This window comes from Borostomias antarcticus (assembly GCF_949987555.1).
Source record: "Borostomias antarcticus genome assembly, chromosome: 17".
In the NCBI taxonomy this organism is placed as follows: Eukaryota; Metazoa; Chordata; class Actinopteri; order Stomiiformes; family Stomiidae; genus Borostomias; species Borostomias antarcticus.
This window is the reverse complement of record NC_140250.1, coordinates 19,671,068-19,689,532: the sequence shown is the minus strand read 5'-3', so window position 1 is coordinate 19,689,532 and position 18,465 is coordinate 19,671,068. Positions and strand designations below refer to the sequence as shown.

Genomic DNA, 18,465 nt, shown 5'->3' with positions numbered 1-18,465 from the left:
ACACCAGAACATCAGTCTACACACTACACCAGAACATCAGTCTACACACTACACACTACACCAGAACATCAGTCTACACACTACACACTACACCAGAACATCAGTCTACACACTACACCAGAACATCAGTCTACACACTACACACTACACCAGAACATCAGTCTACACACTACACACTACACCAGAACATCAGTCTACACACTACACACTACACCAGAACGTCAGTCTGTACACTACACACTACACCAGAACATCAGTCTACACACTACACCAGAACATCAGTCTACACACTACACCAGAACATCAGTCTACACACTACACCAGAACATCAGTCTACACACTACACCAGAACATCAGTCTACACACTACACCAGAACATCAGTCTACACACTACACCAGAACGTCAGTCTGTACACCCTACACTGGTGTGTTGGTCTCCTCTTGCTCAACATTGTTGTGACTGTGCGTTCACCATGTGATTTCTACAACCTAACCTCACTACTGTAATCTGCTGCTGGGTGAGAGGGTCCGTCTGGGGACTCTGTTTTCCCTCAGTGACCGAGACGAACTGATAGTGTTTTTATTAGCATGGTGAGTTATTAGCGGGTGCTGTTGGCTGTATAAATGTATTATGAATAATGAATAATTCCTTTTAGACCAACCTGCTCTGCCTCCCAAAAAAGCCCTGCTCCTCCAGGGTCAAAGGTCGTCTGTGCCTGCCTTCCCTCAGTGACGTGGATGGGATGTGTGCCAATGTTAATGGATCGTGTACGTACACACACACACACACACACACACACACACACCCCCTCTCTCTCAGCAATGAGTGTGTAGCCAGGTGGATGTTTAGTGGTAGATTAGCCCGGGCGTTTGAGGGCACTTTGTTTGGAGTGGAAAGGGGAAGTATAGAAAAAGAGGATGTGAATGTATTTCTGCCCCTCCTATGTGTTCATATCCATAGATAACAATTAATACGGTTTTAATGGAATGTTTTAATTTTCTAAATGCTAAGGTCAATAAAGTGGAAAAGATGATGTCCTGTTTTTTTTTCTTCTTCTGTCATTTGTCAGAGCCGCCCAGGTCACAGGGAGAGAACCGCTCAGGTCACAGTGAGAGACCAGTGAGAGAGCAGCCTAGGTCACAGTGAGAGACCAGTGAGAGCACTTGACATATTTTATCAGATGAAAAACTTCAGAATCGTTCACATCGGAGAGGAAATGACATCACTGAGGAAAAAGGAAGCATCAGATATTTGTCACGTTGGCTTGAGAAGGCTGGTCACCGGCCGCGCTGCCGTTGGTTACGGAGAGAACATGAAAATGTGACGTCTGTGAAGCTCCTTCTGTCCCTGTGTGTTCCTGGGGAGACCAGTCCTCCATCCCCAGGCCTCCACCGGGTGAGCTGGTCCGGGGTCGGGGGGTGAGGGGTCAGGTCTCCTCAGTCACAATCCGCTCTCTGCAGGTCTGCCGCAGTTTAGTGATGGTTGCCATGGTGAGACGTCCTGGTTCTGTGAAGATTTTCTGTAAACGTGAAGAACGGGAGGAGGAAGAGTAAACATGAGGGAGCAGATAGAACGAGTGAGAGAGAGAGAGAGAGTGTGAGAGAGAGTGAGAGAGAGAGAGAGAGTGTGAGAGAGAGTGTGAGAGAGAGAGAGCGTGTGAGAGAGAGAGAGAGAGAGTGTGAGCGTGTGAGAGAGAGAGAGAGTGTGAGAGAGAGTGAGAGAGAGTGTGAGAGAGAGAGAGAGAGAGCGTGTGAGAGAGAGCGTGTGAGAGAGAGAGTGTGAGAGAGTGTGAGTGAGTTCATGTGTGTGTGTGTGTGTGTGTGTGTGTGAGTGAGTGAGTTCATGTGTGTGTGTGTGTGTGTGTGTTCTAGCAGCGTCCTCGCCCTCGTTGACCTGCATGAAGGCGTGGCAGCAGCGTGTAAAGTCCCCCTGGGTCAGGTCTTTGAAGCGCTGACACACGTCCGTCAGAGAGCGCGCCGCCTGGATCTGGTCCCGGTGCTGCTGGATCAGGGTCAGCGCCACGCGGAACAGGATCTTAGAACCCTCGTAGAACAGACAGTCCCAGATCCGCAGAACAGTCTGGGGAAACCAGAACCCATCAATCAATCAAAGGTTTGGCCGATAAGACAGGGCCCTCTATAGAATGGTAAATGGTAAGTTTATATAAAATTTATATTTATATATATAACGGCACTTATATAGCGCTTTTCCACCTTGGCGGCACTCAAAGCGCTTTACAATGGCCTCTCATTCACCCATTCACACACACATTCACACACCAATGGCGGTAGCTGCCATGCAAGGTGCTAAGCTGCTCATTGGGAGCATTTTGGGGTTAGGTGTCTTGCTCAAGGACACTTCGACATGTGGACAGTCAGAGCTGGGATTCGAACCACTGACCCTTCGATCATTGAACGACCCGCTCTACCAACTGAGCTACAGAATAACACCTCATAAAAAACCTGTTACCCCCACAGATAAACCTGTTACCCCCACAGATAAACCTGTTACCCCCTCAGATAAACCTGTTACCCCCACAGATAAACCTGTTACCCCCTCAGATAAACCTGTTACCCCCACAGATAAACCTGTTACCCCCACAGATAAACCTGTTACCTCTACAGATAAACCTGTTACCCCCTCAGATAAACCTGTTACCCCCACAGATAAACCTGTTACCCCCTCAGATAAACCTGTTACCCCCTCAGATAAACCTGTTACCCCCTCAGATAAACCTGTTACCCCCACAGATAAACCTGTTACCCCCTCAGATAAACCTGTTACCTCCACAGATAAACCTGTTACCCCCACAGATAAACCTGTTACCCCCACAGATAGACCTGTTACCCCCACAGATAAACCTGTTACCCCCTCAGATAAACCTGTTACCCCCACAGATAGACCTGTTACCCCCACAGATAAACCTGTTACCCCCTCAGATAAACCTGTTACCCCCTCAGATAAACCTGTTACCCCCACAGATAGACCTGTTACCCCCACAGATAAACCTTTTACCCCCACAGATAAACCTGTTACCCCCTCAGATAAACCTGTTACCCCCACAGATAAACCTGTTACCCCCCCAGATAAACCTGTTACCCCCTCAGATAAACCTGTTACCTCCACAGATAAACCTGTTACCCCCTCAGATAAACCTGTTACCCCCACAGATAAACCTGTTACCCCCACAGATAAACCTGTTACCCCCACAGATAAACCTGTTACCCCCACAGATAAACCTGTTACCCCCACAGATAAACCTGTTACCTCCACAGATAGACCTGTTACCCCCACAGATAAACCTGTTACCCCCTCAGATAAACCTGTTACCTCCACAGATAAACCTGTTACCCCCTCAGATAAACCTGTTACCCCCCCCAGATAAACCTGTTACCCCCCCAGATAAACCTGTTACCCCCACAGATAAACCTCGAACCTCCACAGGCAGGACGTCGATGAAGAGGCAGATGAACCAGCGGGAGCAGAGCAGGGTCCAGACGCCCGGGTACTGGCCCAGGTTCTGACCCACGCCCGGGACCTTGGTCCTCACCAGCTCTGCCAGAACCTCCTGGTCCGTCTTCAGACCCAGCATGGCCGGGCCGTAGTAGTCTGCAAACACAACACGCTGCTCTGGTCACTTCAAACTGGGAGAGAGAGAGTGTGTGTGTGTGTGTGTGTGTGTGTGTGTGTGTGTGTGTGTGTGTGTGTCTGCTGCAGCTCTCAGTTCTTTTAAATCAAGACTGAAGACTTTTCTTTTTGCCGCTGCTTTTTATTAAATCAAATAATTATTCATTCATACTGCACTGGAACTTTTATTCCTATGTTTAATTTTTCCTGCATTTTGTGTTAAATGTCCTCATGCCGTTTAGAGCTCTCCACGTGAACCCTTAACCCTAACCCTTACCCTAACCTTCCTCACTCTGAGGTCCTGCTCGGTTGAGTTGACCCAAGAGCCCAGATATTTGAAGTCCTCAACCTCCTTCAGAGCAGTACCTTCAGCTGTCACTAGGGGCAGATGTTCCGGGGTGTTATAGGCGATGACCTCAGTTTTCTGGACGTTTGATTAAAAATGTTGAGTCTGAAATGAATGTGTTTATCTCTGAGGTTCGACATCGGCCTCCTAACAAGGCTCGTGAGCCAAGAGAATTACAGCACTGGTCCCATACTTTATCTTTATGGAGTTGAAATACTAATATATATACATATTTTTATGACTCATCTACATAAAAATGTTATATCGCCTTTACCAGAATGTTTACGTTTGCGCGAGTCCCTTACTGCCATCTAGTGGTAAAATAAAATCAATGAATGTAGCTTTAATTGAAGGGAGGGAAATGTGGTAAAATAATATGGAAAAGTTATGAAAATTCATGGGTGAACGCTCTATATACCGTACGAGAGAGAGGTCGCAAGTCAGAACACAAGCAATTTATCATTGCAGTAACTATTTAGTTATGTGCACTGTATCTGCTTCTAAATAAACATGCGCTAGCTTGAATCTTTGTCCTGGAGCCAGAGCCAACACAGCCGAGCGTGTGAGACTGACCAGGGAGGATCCTGTCCAGCAAAGCATCCATCAGCCAGAAGGACTTCTCTTCGTCCTTAGTGACGATGATGAGGTACCCTGCGATGAAGTTCATGCCCTGAAAGAGAGAGAGGAGCTCATTAATACGGCTACCCAGAGGAACACCGTTTACAAGATCCGTTTGATGAGGTCTGATGAAAGACAACAGTGTCGTGTGCATAAGACTCACTCACTCACTCACTCACTCACCTGGCAGTCCCTCCCTCCCTCCCTTCCGTACCTGGCCTCCCTCCCTCCCTCCCTCCCTTCCGTACCTGGCCTCCCTCCTCCCTACCGTACCTGGCAGTCCCTCCCTCCTTCCCTCCCTCCCGTACCTGGCCTCCCCCCTCCCTCCCTCCTTCCTCCCTTCCGTACCTGGCAGTCCCTCCCTTCCTCCCTCCCTCCTCCCTCCCTCCCGTACCTGGCCTCCCTCCCTCTCGTACCTGGCCTCCCTCCTCCTCCCTCCCTCCTCCCTCCCGTACCTGGCCTCCTCCCTCCCTCCTCCCTCCCGTACCTGGCCTCCCTCCCTCCCTCCTCCCTCCCGTACCTGGCAGTACCCCACGGCCGGGTTGTGGCGCCCGTAGGCCAGCAGCACGTTGTTCAGAGCGCTCTGCAGGCTGGGCTCAGAGGAGTCACGGAACTGAACGTTGTCTGGGAACGTCCGGGGAAGGTCTGGAGGAGGAGGAGGAGGAGGAGAGGAGCATGTTCAGGTCTGGAGGAGGAGGAGGAGGAGTATGTTTAGGTCTGGAGGAGGAGGAGGAGTAGAGGAGCATGTTCAGGTCTGGAGGAGGAGGAGGAGGAGAGGAGCATGTTCAGGTCTGGAGGAGGAGGAGGAGAGGAGCATGTTCAGGTCTGGAGGAGGAGGAGGAGAGGAGCATGTTCAGGTCTGGAGGAGGAGGAGGAGGAGAGGAGCATGTTCAGGTCTGGAGGAGGAGGAGGAGAGGAGCATGTTCAGGTCTGGGGGAGGAGGAGGAGAGGAGCATGTTCAGGTCTGGAGGAGGAGGAGGAGAGGAGCATGTTGAGGTCTGGAGGAGGAGAGGAGCATGTTCAGGTCTGGAGGAGGAGGAGAGGAGCATGTTCAGGTCTGGAGGAGGAGGAGGAGGAGTATGTTTAGGTCTGGAGGAGGAGGAGGAGGAGTAGAGGAGCATGTTCAGGTCTGGAGGAGGAGGAGGAGGAGAGGAGCATGTTCAGGTCTGGAGGAGGAGGAGGAGAGGAGCATGTTCAGGTCTGGAGGAGGAGGAGGGGAGGAGCATGTTCAGGTTTGGAGGAGGAGGAGGAGGAGAGGAGCATGTTCAGGTCTGGAGGAGGAGGAGGAGAGGAGCATGTTCAGGTCTGGAGGAGGAGGAGGAGAGGAGCATGTTGAGGTCTGGAGGAGGAGGAGTAGAGGAGCATGTTGAGGTCTGGAGGAGGAGAGGAGCATGTTCAGGTCTGGAGGAGGAGGAGGAGAGGAGCATGTTCAGGTCTGGAGGAGGAGGAGGAGAGGAGCATGTTCAGGTCTGGAGGAGGAGGAGGAGAGGAGCATGTTCAGGTCTGGAGGAGGAGGAGGAGAGGAGCATGTTGAGGTCTGGAGGAGGAGGAGTAGAGGAGCATGTTGAGGTCTGGAGGAGGAGGAGTAGAGGAGCATGTTGAGGTCTGGAGGAGGAGAGGAGCATGTTCAGGTCTGGAGGAGGAGGAGGAGGAGGAGAAGGAGTAGAGGAGCATGTTCAGGTCTGGAGGAGGAGGAGGAGGAGAGGAGCATGTTCAGGTCTGGAGGAGGAGGAGGAGAGGAGCATGTTCAGGTCTGGAGGAGTAGGAGGAGGAGGAGAGGAGCATGTTCAGGTCTGGAGGAGTAGAGGAGCATGTTCAGGTCTGGAAGGGGGGGGGGAGAGGAGCATGTTCAGGTCTGGAGGAGGAGGAGGAGAGGAGCATGTTCAGGTCTGGAGAAGGAGGAGGAGTAGAGGAGCATGTTCAGGTCTAGAGGAGGAGAGGAGCATGTGTAGGTCTGGAGGAGGAGAGGAGCATGTGTAGGTCTGGAGGAGGAGAGGAGCATGTGTAGGTCTGGAGGAGGAGAGGAGCATGTGTAGGTCTGGAGGAGGAGGAGGAGAGGAGGAGCATATTTAGGTCTGGAGGAGGAGAGGAGGAGTAGAGGAGCATGTTCAGGTCTGGAGGAGGAGGAGTAGAGGAGCATGTTTAGGTCTGGAGGAGGAGGAGTAGAGGAGCATGTTCAGGTCTGGAGGAGGAGTAGGAGGAGTAGAGGAGCATGTTTAGGTCTGGAGGAGGAGAGGAGCATGTGTAGGTCTGGAGGAGGAGAGGAGCATGTGTAGGTCTGGAGGAGGAGGAGGAGAGGAGGAGCATATTTAGGTCTGGAGGAGGAGAGGAGGAGTAGAGGAGCATGTTCAGGTCTGGAGGAGGAGGAGTAGAGGAGCATGTTTAGGTCTGGAGGAGGAGGAGTAGAGGAGCATGTTCAGGTCTGGAGGAGGAGTAGGAGGAGTAGAGGAGCATGTTTAGGTCTGGAGAAGGAGAGGAGCATGTGCAAACTTGACAGATATGGCTGACTGTCTTGTAAATAGAGAATCATGTAGAAACTTGCAATAGTTATCAGCTAAAGGGGGAACATCAGCCTGTGATAGAGAATCATGAGCCTTATGAGCCTGTGACCGTGAATAGAATAGAATCTAATAGAACAGAATAGAATAGAAAGTTTATTTGCCACGTGTAACTAGTACAGGTAAAGGTACATTGGAATTCTTGTAATTGCTTGTCCTTACTACTGTAAGGACAAGCAATTATCCCATCAGTATCCCATCAGCGCTAGTCAGCTCCTCATCCCAGGCGGTCCGGGCAGAGGGGGGGGGGGGGGTAGTGGGTCAGGGGGGGGGGTCTGACCAGGGGGGTCTCCGGGGTCAGTCTACTGCAGCTGTTGAGCTTGAGGACCACATCAGGACAGAAGCTGTTGTAGAACCTCTCCTTCGCAGTCCTGATGCTCAGCCATCTTCCTTCTCTCCGGCGAGATGGTGAGAACAGGGGTGGTTGGTGTGTTTTGTGAAGGAGATGTCCTTCCTGTGGCAGCGTTGGTTGTAGAGATCCTCGATGGCTGGGAGCTCCACACCCATGATCTTCTGCGCTGTCTTCACCCCCCTCTGGAGGGCGTGCCTGTGGTGGGCGGGGGTGTGGAGGGCGTGACTGTGGTGGGCGGGGGTGTTGTCCTACCAGGCTGTGATGCCTCCAGTCAGGATTCTCTCCATGATGCTGCGGTAGAAGTTCTCTAGTATTTGTGTTCTCATGCCTCATTTCCACAGACACGTCAGAAGGTCGAGGCGTTGTGGTGCCTTCTTCAGGATGGCCTCTGTGTTGTGTGTCCAACTCAGGTCACTCATCAGAGATCTGCATCCCTAGGAATGTGAAGTGTCTCACCCTCTCCTCTTCCTCCTCGCTGATGATGATGGGGGCGGGGGAGAGGGGCGTGGCTTTCTCCTTCACTCCTGAAGTCCACAATCACTTCCTTTGTCTTGCTAGTGTTCAGCACCTCCTGGAGGAAGGCCGATCCAGACGAGTGATTGGTGGAGATCAGGCCTCTCCGCGGTCAGAGAGAAGAATCTCTGTGTCTGCAGAGAGCGGTCCATGATCTCAACACCAGCGGTAGTGTCCACACACTTGTTACCCCATCAGCTGTTGCTGTTGCAACCGTTCCAAAACTTAGAACACAACACATAGTTGGGGAACCATCAGTATCGCTAACTCAGATCTGCATTGATGATAGAGTTGTACTTACTGGACTAGATGGGAATATACAGAAGCTATGTGTGTGATAACGCTGGTCTAGGTGTGTGATAACGCTGGTCTATGTGTGTGATAACGCTGGTCTAGGTGTGTGATAACGCTGGTCTAGGTGTGTGATAACGCTGGTCTGAGCCGTGCATATGGTGGATATAGGTGTAAAAGATACACCCTTCAGCTAGATGGGACAGACACACACACACACACACACACACACACTAGTAGAGAGCGTTCTGACCTGTGCGTATGGTGTGGGCCAGGCTGAGAGCGTTCTGACCTGTGCGTATGGTGTCGGCCAGGCTGAGAGCGTTCTGACCTGTGCGTATGGTGTCGGCCAGGCGGGCGTCGTGCTCCAGGGCCAGGAGAGAGTGGTAGTAGCCCTGGTTCTTGTCCAGCTGGTCCTGGGCGCCGCTGGCTGCCATCCACACCCTGGCGCGGTGCTCGCTTGGAACGCCTTTACGCACGTAGCGCTTCACTACGGAGAGGGGGGGGCACAGGCCTCACAACGGCACAGCGTGTGTGTGTGTGTGTGTGTGTGTGTGTGTGTGTGAGAGAGAGAGAGAGAAAGAGAGAGAGAGAGAGCTCTGAATGGATATGTGTGCATTGTTGGCTCTAAGGGGTGATTTTCCTGGCTATTGTTGAGCAGTATTTTGACTGTGTGTGTGTGTGTGTGTGTGTGTGTGTGTGCGTGTGTGTGTGCGTGTGTGTGTGTTCTTACCCCTTGTGCTTTTCTCCACGTGAGCTTTCCCCTGCAGGAGTCTGGACCACTTGGTGGATCTTCTTGAGAGGACGGCTACATACTCGTCCATCATCTCCTCATAGGACCCCAACTCCTCAGACAGCTGGAACCCATACGGGTCCACTCTGCAGAGACACGGACACTCAGGACCATGGGACAGTCTACCCCCCCCCCCCCCCCCCCCCCATACGGGTCCACTCTGCAGAGACACGGACACTCAGTCATCCCCCCCGAACCCACACACACACTCAGTCACTCCCCCCCTGAACCCATACGGGTCCACTCTGCAGAGACACGGACACTCAGGACCGTGGGACAGTCTACCCCCCCCCCCCCCCCCCCAGAACCCACACACACACTCTGTCACTCCCCCCCCGAACCCACACACACACTCTGGCTGACACAAACACATATGGATTCATGTGACCCAGGATATACCCAGTGGGCAGCGCTGACCTAATGGTTACGTCAGAGGTCTCGGATGACAGATACACAGGTAAACAGGTGGTGGTGTGATATTACATTCTCCTGTACCTGGAGGCAAAATGACTACACAGCAGAACACTCCGAGCTAAGAGAGAGAGAGAGAGAGAGAGAGAGAGAGAGAGAGAGGGAGAGAGAGAGAGAGAGAGAGAGAATGTTCCACTATGCTGTGATAATGCGCAATATTTTTCACCCTTACTAGAAATGACACCGACGCATCAAGGTAGAATATGAATCTTCCTACTGGGTAATCATTACCAGAACATGACGTTGTCAGCTGACAGGTTCTTTATGAGCTGGGCTGTCATCATAATGAATAAAGATAGCTGTTACACAGAGACATGCCATTCATGAATGCCCAGGATAGACAACAAAAAGGAATTCATTGCATAGTTATTATCCTACCGGTCATTTGGACTCGCATCCGGCGCAACATTCCCGTTCAGTTCACTCGCCATGGCGGGCCAGCAGGTGAGGCAGGGGAGGCAGGTGAGGCAGGTGAGGCAGGTCTCTAGGCTGCTCAAGAACTTATTTCCCAGGTCCACGAAGTGTTGTTGTTTGAGTCAAATTGAACGATGTTTTCTCATCTTTCAACCTGTCTGCATAGCTGCCACGATCGTAAGGACAACCCGGGATCTGCTCCAAAAGTTCACCGGCTCGCTATAATTATCCCACAAACAGGTTGAACGAGTTGCATATCAGGATGCATGGATATCCAGTCTCAGAAAGATGGGAGAGTTGTTGAGTGGCCTGTGCGTCCCCTCAGGTGACCTATCAGTAGCCTACCTGGTCCCGTCCCCTCAGGTGACCTATCGGGAGCCTACCTGGTCCGATGACGCGCGGCTCTCCTCTCCTCGCTGAAGGGCTCAGTGGGCGGGGCTGAGGCATCTCTAGCATCTACAGCGACCCAGCCTGGACCCTGCCTGGACCCAACCTGGACCCAGCCCACATTCAAGGCTTTTTGGAACAAAGAATGAGCCGTATGCTATTTGAAAGCCAGTGGCTAATTGGACTGATTCAGTGATGGATCCATGAGAGGGGAAGAGATTAATTACCACACTGAGAAGAGGACAGAGAGAGACTGCTAGGACAGAGAGAGGACAGAGAGAGACTGCTAGGACAGAGAGAGGACAGAGAGAGACTGCTAGGACAGAGAGAGACTGCTAGGACAGAGAGAGGACAGAGACTGCTAGGACAGAGAGAGGACAGAGAGAGACTGCTAGGACAGAGAGAGGACAGAGAGAGACTGCTAGGACAGAGGACAGAGACTGCTAGGACAGAGAGAGGACAGAGAGAGACTGCTAGGACGGAGAGAGACTGCTAGGACAGAGAGAGGACAGAGACTGCTAGGACAGAGAGAGGACAGAGAGAGACTGCTAGGACAGAGAGAGACTGCTAGGACAGAGAGAGGACAGAGACTGCTAGGACAGAGAGAGGACAGAGAGAGACTGCTAGGACAGAGAGAGGACAGAGAGAGACTGCTAGGACAGAGAGAGGACAGAGAGACTGCTAGGACGGAGAGAGGACAGAGAGAGACTGCTAGGACGGAGAGAGGACAGAGAGAGACTGCTAGGACAGAGAGAGGACAGAGAGAGACTGCTAGGACAGAGAGAGGACAGAGAGAGACTGCTAGGACAGAGAGAGGACAGAGAGAGACTGCTAGGACGGAGAGAGGACAGAGAGAGACTGCTAGGACGGAGAGAGGACAGAGAGAGACTGCTAGGACAGAGAGAGGACAGAGAGAGACTGCTAGGACGGAGAGAGGACAGAGAGAGACTGCTAGGACGGAGAGAGGACAGAGAGAGAGACTGCTAGGACGGAGAGTAAATTGCCAGTTGGGAACCTTTAAATGTCTGAGTACCCAGGACTGGAATGAGGAACTATTAGCACTGATACGATACAGGGCAAGTGATTACAAGAAGTCCAGTGTACTTGTACCCGTACTTGTTACACACAGCAAATACACGTTTTATTCTATTGTACACTCCTACCTGCTCACAGCAAAAGCAAGGAGACGCATGCGTTTACTAAAATAAAAACGTGCTTTATTCATCAGTCTTAGTTAAACAAGATGGGCATGATTGATTTGACAGATTTTCTCTCAAAGACGGTAAGAACAGGCTCTAGGTCAGTCCTATAAGAACAGGCTCTAGGTCAGTCCTATAAGAACAGGCTCTAGGTCAGTCCTATAAGAACAGGCTCTAGGTCAGTCCTATAAGAACAGGCTCTAGGTCAGTCCTATAAGAACAGGCTCTAGGTCAGTCCTATAAGAACAGGCTCTAGGTCAGTCCTATAAGAACAGGCTCTAGGTCAGTCCTATAAGAACAGGCTCTAGGTCAGTCCTATAAGAACAGGCTCTAGGTCAGTCCTATAAGAACAGGCTCTAGGTCAGTCCTATACATTCTTTCACACATAATGCAAGTAGGCAACTGGTAATGCGCATTACCAACATTACCCTCTACAGGAGCGCATTGGTGGCAGTTCTGCTTGTATGGGGGTCCTTCCTTCAGACCCACACCCCCGTACTGATGAATAAGAGGTGTCCTTCAGTCAGACCCACACCCCCGGACTGATGAATAAGACTGACCTTCACAGCCCACATGGTCAAACAGACGGTGGAGAACACAGCTGGTTAACAGGTGGAACAGCAGAACGGTTCAGTCCCACCTGGTTGATAACTTAGGCTTGACTTTAACATCAACATGAATCAAATGATATTTATTAGGCATTGTGTAACAACTTTTAATGCTCAGATTTATAAATGTAACATTTATATTATTCTTCATAAAGCTCTCTGTGTACTGTTTCAGTACATACTAGTTATATACAATAACAACTGTGATAGTTCTGCTGGCGCTGGTGAGGTGATGTTAGAAACAGGATCTCAACCCTGTATGATAAACTAGCTCGCTAACTACCAAACCCAAACGCTCCGGAGGAGGACTGAGACTTCATTCACAGAGTCCAGAAGAGTTGTGCTCTCCGTGTTCTGTCCCTCCTCCCGCCCGGCGAGGACGTGTCCTGGAGCCCCGGAGACCGCTGTCCTGTCTGGGACGCATATTACAACAGGAGCCCCGGCCGGGATCATGGGTCCTCGTCTCCTGGGGCTCTTCCTGGTTCCTCCACAACTGCCAGAAACAAAAGCTGGCGACGCCCATGCCGCTCCCCGTCCAATGAATGAGCTCAGAGATAAAACACCACTTTTTTTTTTCTTTCTCTACTCTGCTCCCTGATTGGTGGATTCCTGATAGGAGCAGTGACGTGGTTTCAGGTGCTTCTCAGTTCTTCTCTGATGTCTTGTTGCAGCTCTTCAGTCTTTTTTTAAAGTACAAAGTCATTTGAGAGGAAGCTAAGCTCAGCTCGTCTGAAGAGCTGTAAAGTGATCAGTGGGTTTTACGTTTGGATCCCGTCACGATCGGTCGAGCAAATTCCACAAAGTCATCTATGAGAACTGGCCACGCCCCTGAGTTGAGAACGACACCAGATTAGGATCATTTATCAAATCCAATACTTATACTTTGCTACATTAAATGTATATATTTTCAATACATGCTGAATAATGTGGAAAGTGTAACCAAACATTTGATACTTGCCTTCCTCGTCATAGTTTGACATGTCGTCTGCGATGATGTTGCCAAAGTCCAGTAGCAGGTTCCAGGTGTCTTTGGGGATGGACCGTTTGTGGTGTTCCTGTTGGGGATGTCAGGAAGCAGGTCAAAGGTTAAAGATAGGCTATGTGATATGTCATTCCCAAAATGAGCAGGGGGACAGTAACGACCAAAAGATGAGGTCATTCAGTCAGTTATATTTAAGCTCCTGCCCTCAGTCTGTAGTCTTCCTCTGAGGACATGTCTGATGGCTGGGTCCCTGATGGGCCGCTATGTCATTTCATTTAGTCTACCTTTAATAAAACCAACGATACAACCAACACTACAGGAATATCTCAGATGTTTATGATCTCAATGTTACTAAGGAGTCTTAACAGCCATCACCTACCAATAAATATCTATTCCAGAGATCCAGGAACTTAAAGCGTCCCTTCAGAACCAGGTTCCAGTAGGCCACGGCCATGTCTAGATCTGAAACACACAGGCAGAACACTAGAGACTGAGACACAACGCAAGGAACCCATTCTGACTGCATTAGCTTTATATAATCTCCCAGTGTTTCTCTACATTCACCTGTAAAGTAACTTTATCTATCTAAGGTGGGATAAAAGTCTAATGGTAAAACTAACAGACCATCACTGATCCTCTCAGGCTGATGTAACCCTTCTGTCTCCCAAAAGACTAACAAATTCTGTTTTATTTTTTTCCATTCGTCTTCTTTTTTCAGGATTCAGATTTGTACCCATCTATCTCATATCTCGTATAGAAATAAAAAGCAGAGTAAAAAAAAAACAACAAAAAAACAAGCATGTTTTCTGCATTGCGGAAATCATAGGGCTCTAATTTAACAAAATCAAAATACACTTTAGAAAGACGCTGGCCACGCCCACTTACCTAAGCCCTTCTGTCCAGGGTTCTTAGCGAAGTTGAAGGTGAACTGGTAGAAGTCCTTGAACTTCCCGCTGTCCTTCAGCTCCTGCTCCAGGCGTGGCAGCTGGGCCCTCAGCTTCTCTGGGCTGTCACACCTGAGGGACACACAATCAATCAACTCACTTGTTTCACAGGAGAATTATTTTTTTTCTCCCAGAAGGAAAAAAAAGCCAATACATTAGATGACTTTAAATTAAATACAGACCATAAACCTTTTCATGTAAACACATAAAGCTCATAGCAATATAATAACTGAGAAGGTAGAGAAAGTTCATCGCAAACTCAAACTTTCATACAATAATACATGAACACACATGCCTCGATCAGCAAACCCACTGGTTAACAAACTGGGTCAGCGCCATGCTGTGCAAAACAAGAGGCGGTCCAGTGTGTCCAGCTACGGTTTCAAACCCACCGGCCTCGGACAGCCCAGACCGAACACACCATGAAGACACACTACACTAATGGCTGGTTGTTAGTTCGAGGAAGGCAGTCTAAATATAGCCCTCCCCACCTCACACTAAAAACACACGCTAGTCACCAAGCGTCCCCCTTGGAATCCCACAACGCCGCCTCCATAGAAGTGTCCCACACCTTTGACCATGTCCCTGCTCACCAGATCTGGGTCAAATATGTTAGCAGATACTGGCAAATATTCAGGGTGTACTTGATTTAGTTTTCCCAGGCTGGTGTACAGACGGAACAGTCCAAAGAGTTCCAGATGTGGAATGAATCAAACGCACCCTATCTCCGTCATGCCGTCCAGGAACTCCTTCTTGCTGAACTCGCACTGCGTGGCGGCGCGGAACTTCCAGGCCACCACCAGGACGCTGGCGCTGGTCGGGTCCAGGAGCAGGTCGTCACAGAACTGCTGGATCCCATCGAGGCCGATCTTGTTCTCATCCTGGGGATCTGGGGATCAGGCAGTAACTTAAAACAAACATTGTTTATGTATGAACTTATCGTGTTAATTAAAACTCACAGACACTGATTTAACTCTTAGACTAAAACAATATGAGCTAATGTAACAGGTGAAGCCCACATGCGTTGAGCCTGGTCTAGTCTAGCCGAGTGGAGAGAGGGTGACGGGAGACGCCCTCACATTCCACACTTGCCTCTGTAACGATTGTAGAGCTGCTCCAGCTTCCTACGGTCCACTGAGGTCTTCATGGATTCCTTACAGAAGAGGTCGGGGTTCTGGAAGTAGTTGTCCGTGGCCACATCTAGTTTCCAGTCGTTGTGCGTCAGGCAGTAGACGGCGGTCCTCTCCCCCGCCTGCGTGAAGGACATGAACTGCCGGACCTTGTCCCTCTGAGAAGACTTGAGCTTATGCTGCAGGACCAGAGGACACGGAGCGTCAGACGCCGGCTCACTCAGCCCCGAGAGCACGGACAGCAGGACACACGCACCGAGAGAGACACATGCGAGGACACACAGGGACACGCACACATCCACAAACATCCAGGCTGAGGTAGGCCGGTCCACAGGAGGCGTCGATAAAGAGACACACTTCGAAACACTTCTTGAAGAGTTGGTTTACGCATAGACCATCAGACAAGACAGAAAGGCCAGTTGGCTAACAAGCTGTGGCAATACTTGGATGTCCACTGTCCAGTCAACAAGCCAGGCAGACATTGAACTATTCTGAGAGTGGAGAACATTGGGTAACCTCGGTGCACGTGTCCTGGGGCCCCTGCAAATGGGTCACGGAATGTAATATGAGAAGGGGGTTGAGAAGGGGGATGAGAAGGGGGATGAGAAGGGGGATGCCATCAACAAGACCCAACCACCGCCCGGCTGAGCAGCGTCCCTGCAGAGCAGAAAGTTTGAGGGGGCTCTGGCATCATTCACCATACATCCAACACTGGACACGCAGTGTGAAAGTCGTGTGCCCTGGAGACGTGGTAGACATCCATATCAAACTGCATACCTAACTCTGAGCTGTACGTAAGAGTCGTAACTTAGCTGTACGTAAGAGTCGTAACTTAGCTGTACGTAAGAGTCGTAACTTAGCTGTACGTAAGAGTCAAAACAATATTGCATGACGGTACCCCCGAAAAATCATGGACTGCGAGGTGTTTTATCGTCCTGGAGAGACTAGTGAATTCACTCTATTCAATCAGAAGCGAAGTTGTGACCGAGAATAGTTCGGGTATGTGTGGATACACCTTTCACACGGTAGGAGGATGTGTAAATAAGGAATATACCGACTCTTCCAGCTCCACCAGAGGAACTGGGCTAGCTCTCTAGCTGCTGACCGACATGACAGACCTATGATCCGCTCACATCAACCAGATAACTTAGCTATGTCATCCTGGATGGTTAAACTAGCTAGCAAGCTAACTCTACTACCCCAAACCTCCCTTATTATCTTTACTACCACAAACCCTCCCTTATTAACTTAACTACCACAAACCACCCTTATTAACTTTACTACCACAACCCTCCCTTACTAAGGAGCCTAGCTCAGTGGATGTGCTCCAGTTCTCTCAACACTACTGACCTTCATGTTCCTGAGGAGTAACCGGTGTGAAACACATTAAAATGACCCCCTAGCCCGAGAACAACCATATTAACACACCATCGAGTTATTCTCTCTCTCACGTCCCCTCACAGCATGTTTGTGCTTGGGGAGAGGTCGTGAGTATCATGTTGGTCACCTACCATGTTCACCCCGCTGGGACCAGTGCTCCCTGTCTGCCTGGGTTGGTACGGAAGTAGTTCTGCTCGTTGAGGTCATTTAGGTAATTATCTGATATCACTGTTTCTCTTCGATCATTTGGTTTAATCTACTATTAAATGATATCGTAACTACATCCGGTATTTAACTAAGCAAGACAATCACTCACTCAAAGAGATTCGCTAAAAAAAATCAACGAAAAACTACAAGTCCCAGAATTCCCAGTGTTGTTTAGGAAGTCGCAGACTGGATCCGTAGCTTCCTTCATAACCACCTTGATGTACACGAATTCACGTATTCCGTGTTTCTGAAGACTGGGGACTGAATTTTGCAAGAGTAGCCTAATAATCAAACAAAAGCACCAACTACATCAAAGTAGCAAGCATCGTTTGAACGATTTAGATTATTTTTTTTCTAAATGTAAAGTGCAAAACAAATAAAATGTATTATTATTATTTATTATCTTTAAAATCATCTTTAAAATCCTCCCAATTAATAATAATAAACATATACACATACATTACTTTATATATTAATATATTTATATATAATAAAATCTTTTGTCGCAATCTCTATTCTAGTTCATCCCAAAGGTCATGTTGAGTCAAAGGTCCTGAGTCATGGAACAGAAAAGGGCCTTCTCCAACCTGTTCCCACAAAGTTGGAAGCATAGAATTGTCCGAAATGTCTTGGTAAGCTGAAGCATGAACATTTCCCTTCACTGGAACTAAGGGGCCGAGGCCAACCCCAGAAAAACAACCCCAGAACATTAGCCCTCCTCCACCAAACTTTACAGTTGGCACAATGCAGTCAGAAGGGTAACGCTCTCTTGGCATTCACCAAACCCAGACTTGTCCTTCGGACTGCCAGATAGAGAAGTGTGATGTCACTTCACAGAACACATTTCTGCCGCTCCAGAGTCCAGTGGCAGCGTGTTTTACACAACTCCATCCGACGCTTGGCATTGCACTTGATGATGTAAGGCGCTCTCGTCCAACATCAGTGTCTGACCTCACAATTGCTCTTCCAAAATCTTGTAGAAAGCCTTCCCAGAAGAGTGGAAGGTATTATAGCTGCAAAGGGGGGGGGGGACTCCATAATAATGCCTTCATTATTTGTTAGGATATTGATGTAATACATTACTGAAAGTATCAGTGGTGTACTGGTTGTGAGTAGCATTGTTTAGACAGCTGACAGGAAGTTGGAGTACTCACATTAGTCTTAAAGATAACAGGCAGATCCAAGTTTGACTCCGATGAGGTTCAGCAGAGAAATTAAACTTGAATGACCCTTTACTGGAACTGTCGTTAATGTGGGTGTGTGTGTACGAATGAAAGGTTCTATTAAATTACTTTCTGAACGAATCTGTCACATCATGACTTGTGCTTCTCTGTTGTCCTTTGCTGCTGCTGTAAGTGTGTGTGCATGCAGCTCTGGGCCACTCTGACCACGCCACTGGGCCACTCTGACCACGCCACTGGGCCACTCTGACCACGCCATCGTCCACTTGATCCTTGAATACAGGCAGAACCCTGCAAGCCTGTCCTCAGTACATACTGTCCAGGAGGTGGACCCAGGAAGCTGAGGAGAAATCCTGTGTGTGTAGAACGGGCTGACCATGATCACAGCAGCACTGAAGCTGATAACAACCAGGAACAAATACAACAAGATCAAATACCTGGCCTGATGTTCAAAAACCACCTA

At 49.5% G+C, this 18,465-nt stretch overlaps 2 protein-coding genes and 1 long non-coding RNA gene across 4 annotated transcripts; 1 reads left to right on the top strand and 2 right to left on the bottom strand.

Moving 5' to 3' along the window:
* The first annotated feature begins 151 nt into the window (after positions 1–151).
* On the top strand, positions 152–1,036 carry LOC311320567. The gene is made up of 2 exons (XR_014630848.1): positions 152–192; positions 375–1,036. It is a non-coding gene; the product is annotated as an uncharacterized lncRNA (long non-coding RNA).
* Positions 1,037–1,427: 391 nt separating this feature from the next.
* On the bottom strand, positions 1,428–10,001 carry LOC311320330 (growth hormone-regulated TBC protein 1-A-like; the record flags this gene model as incomplete). Its single annotated transcript, XM_084452061.1, has 9 exons — positions 1,428–1,520; positions 1,895–2,080; positions 3,438–3,610; positions 4,548–4,644; positions 5,113–5,237; positions 8,638–8,796; positions 9,040–9,185; positions 9,336–9,344; positions 9,949–10,001. The coding sequence occupies 9 exons, from the start codon at positions 9,999–10,001 to the stop codon at positions 1,428–1,430; spliced, it is 1,041 nt and encodes a 346-aa protein (XP_084308187.1).
* Positions 10,002–11,882: 1,881 nt separating this feature from the next.
* LOC311320020 (DCN1-like protein 1) lies at positions 11,883–16,754 on the bottom strand (the record flags this gene model as incomplete). 2 transcript variants are annotated; one of them, XM_084451662.1, is made up of 7 exons in its annotated part: positions 11,883–13,006; positions 13,137–13,233; positions 13,540–13,622; positions 14,046–14,176; positions 14,825–14,993; positions 15,197–15,413; positions 16,746–16,754. In XM_084451662.1, 7 exons carry the CDS (start codon positions 16,746–16,748, stop codon positions 12,927–12,929), a joined length of 780 nt encoding a protein of 259 aa, XP_084307788.1. In that variant the 3' UTR covers positions 11,883–12,926. The 2 variants fall into 2 exon arrangements, with proteins under 2 accessions (XP_084307788.1, XP_084307787.1); XM_084451661.1 differs by lacking the exon at positions 16,746–16,754 and having other exon boundaries at positions 15,197–15,542.
* Positions 16,755–18,465: the final 1,711 nt, after the last annotated feature.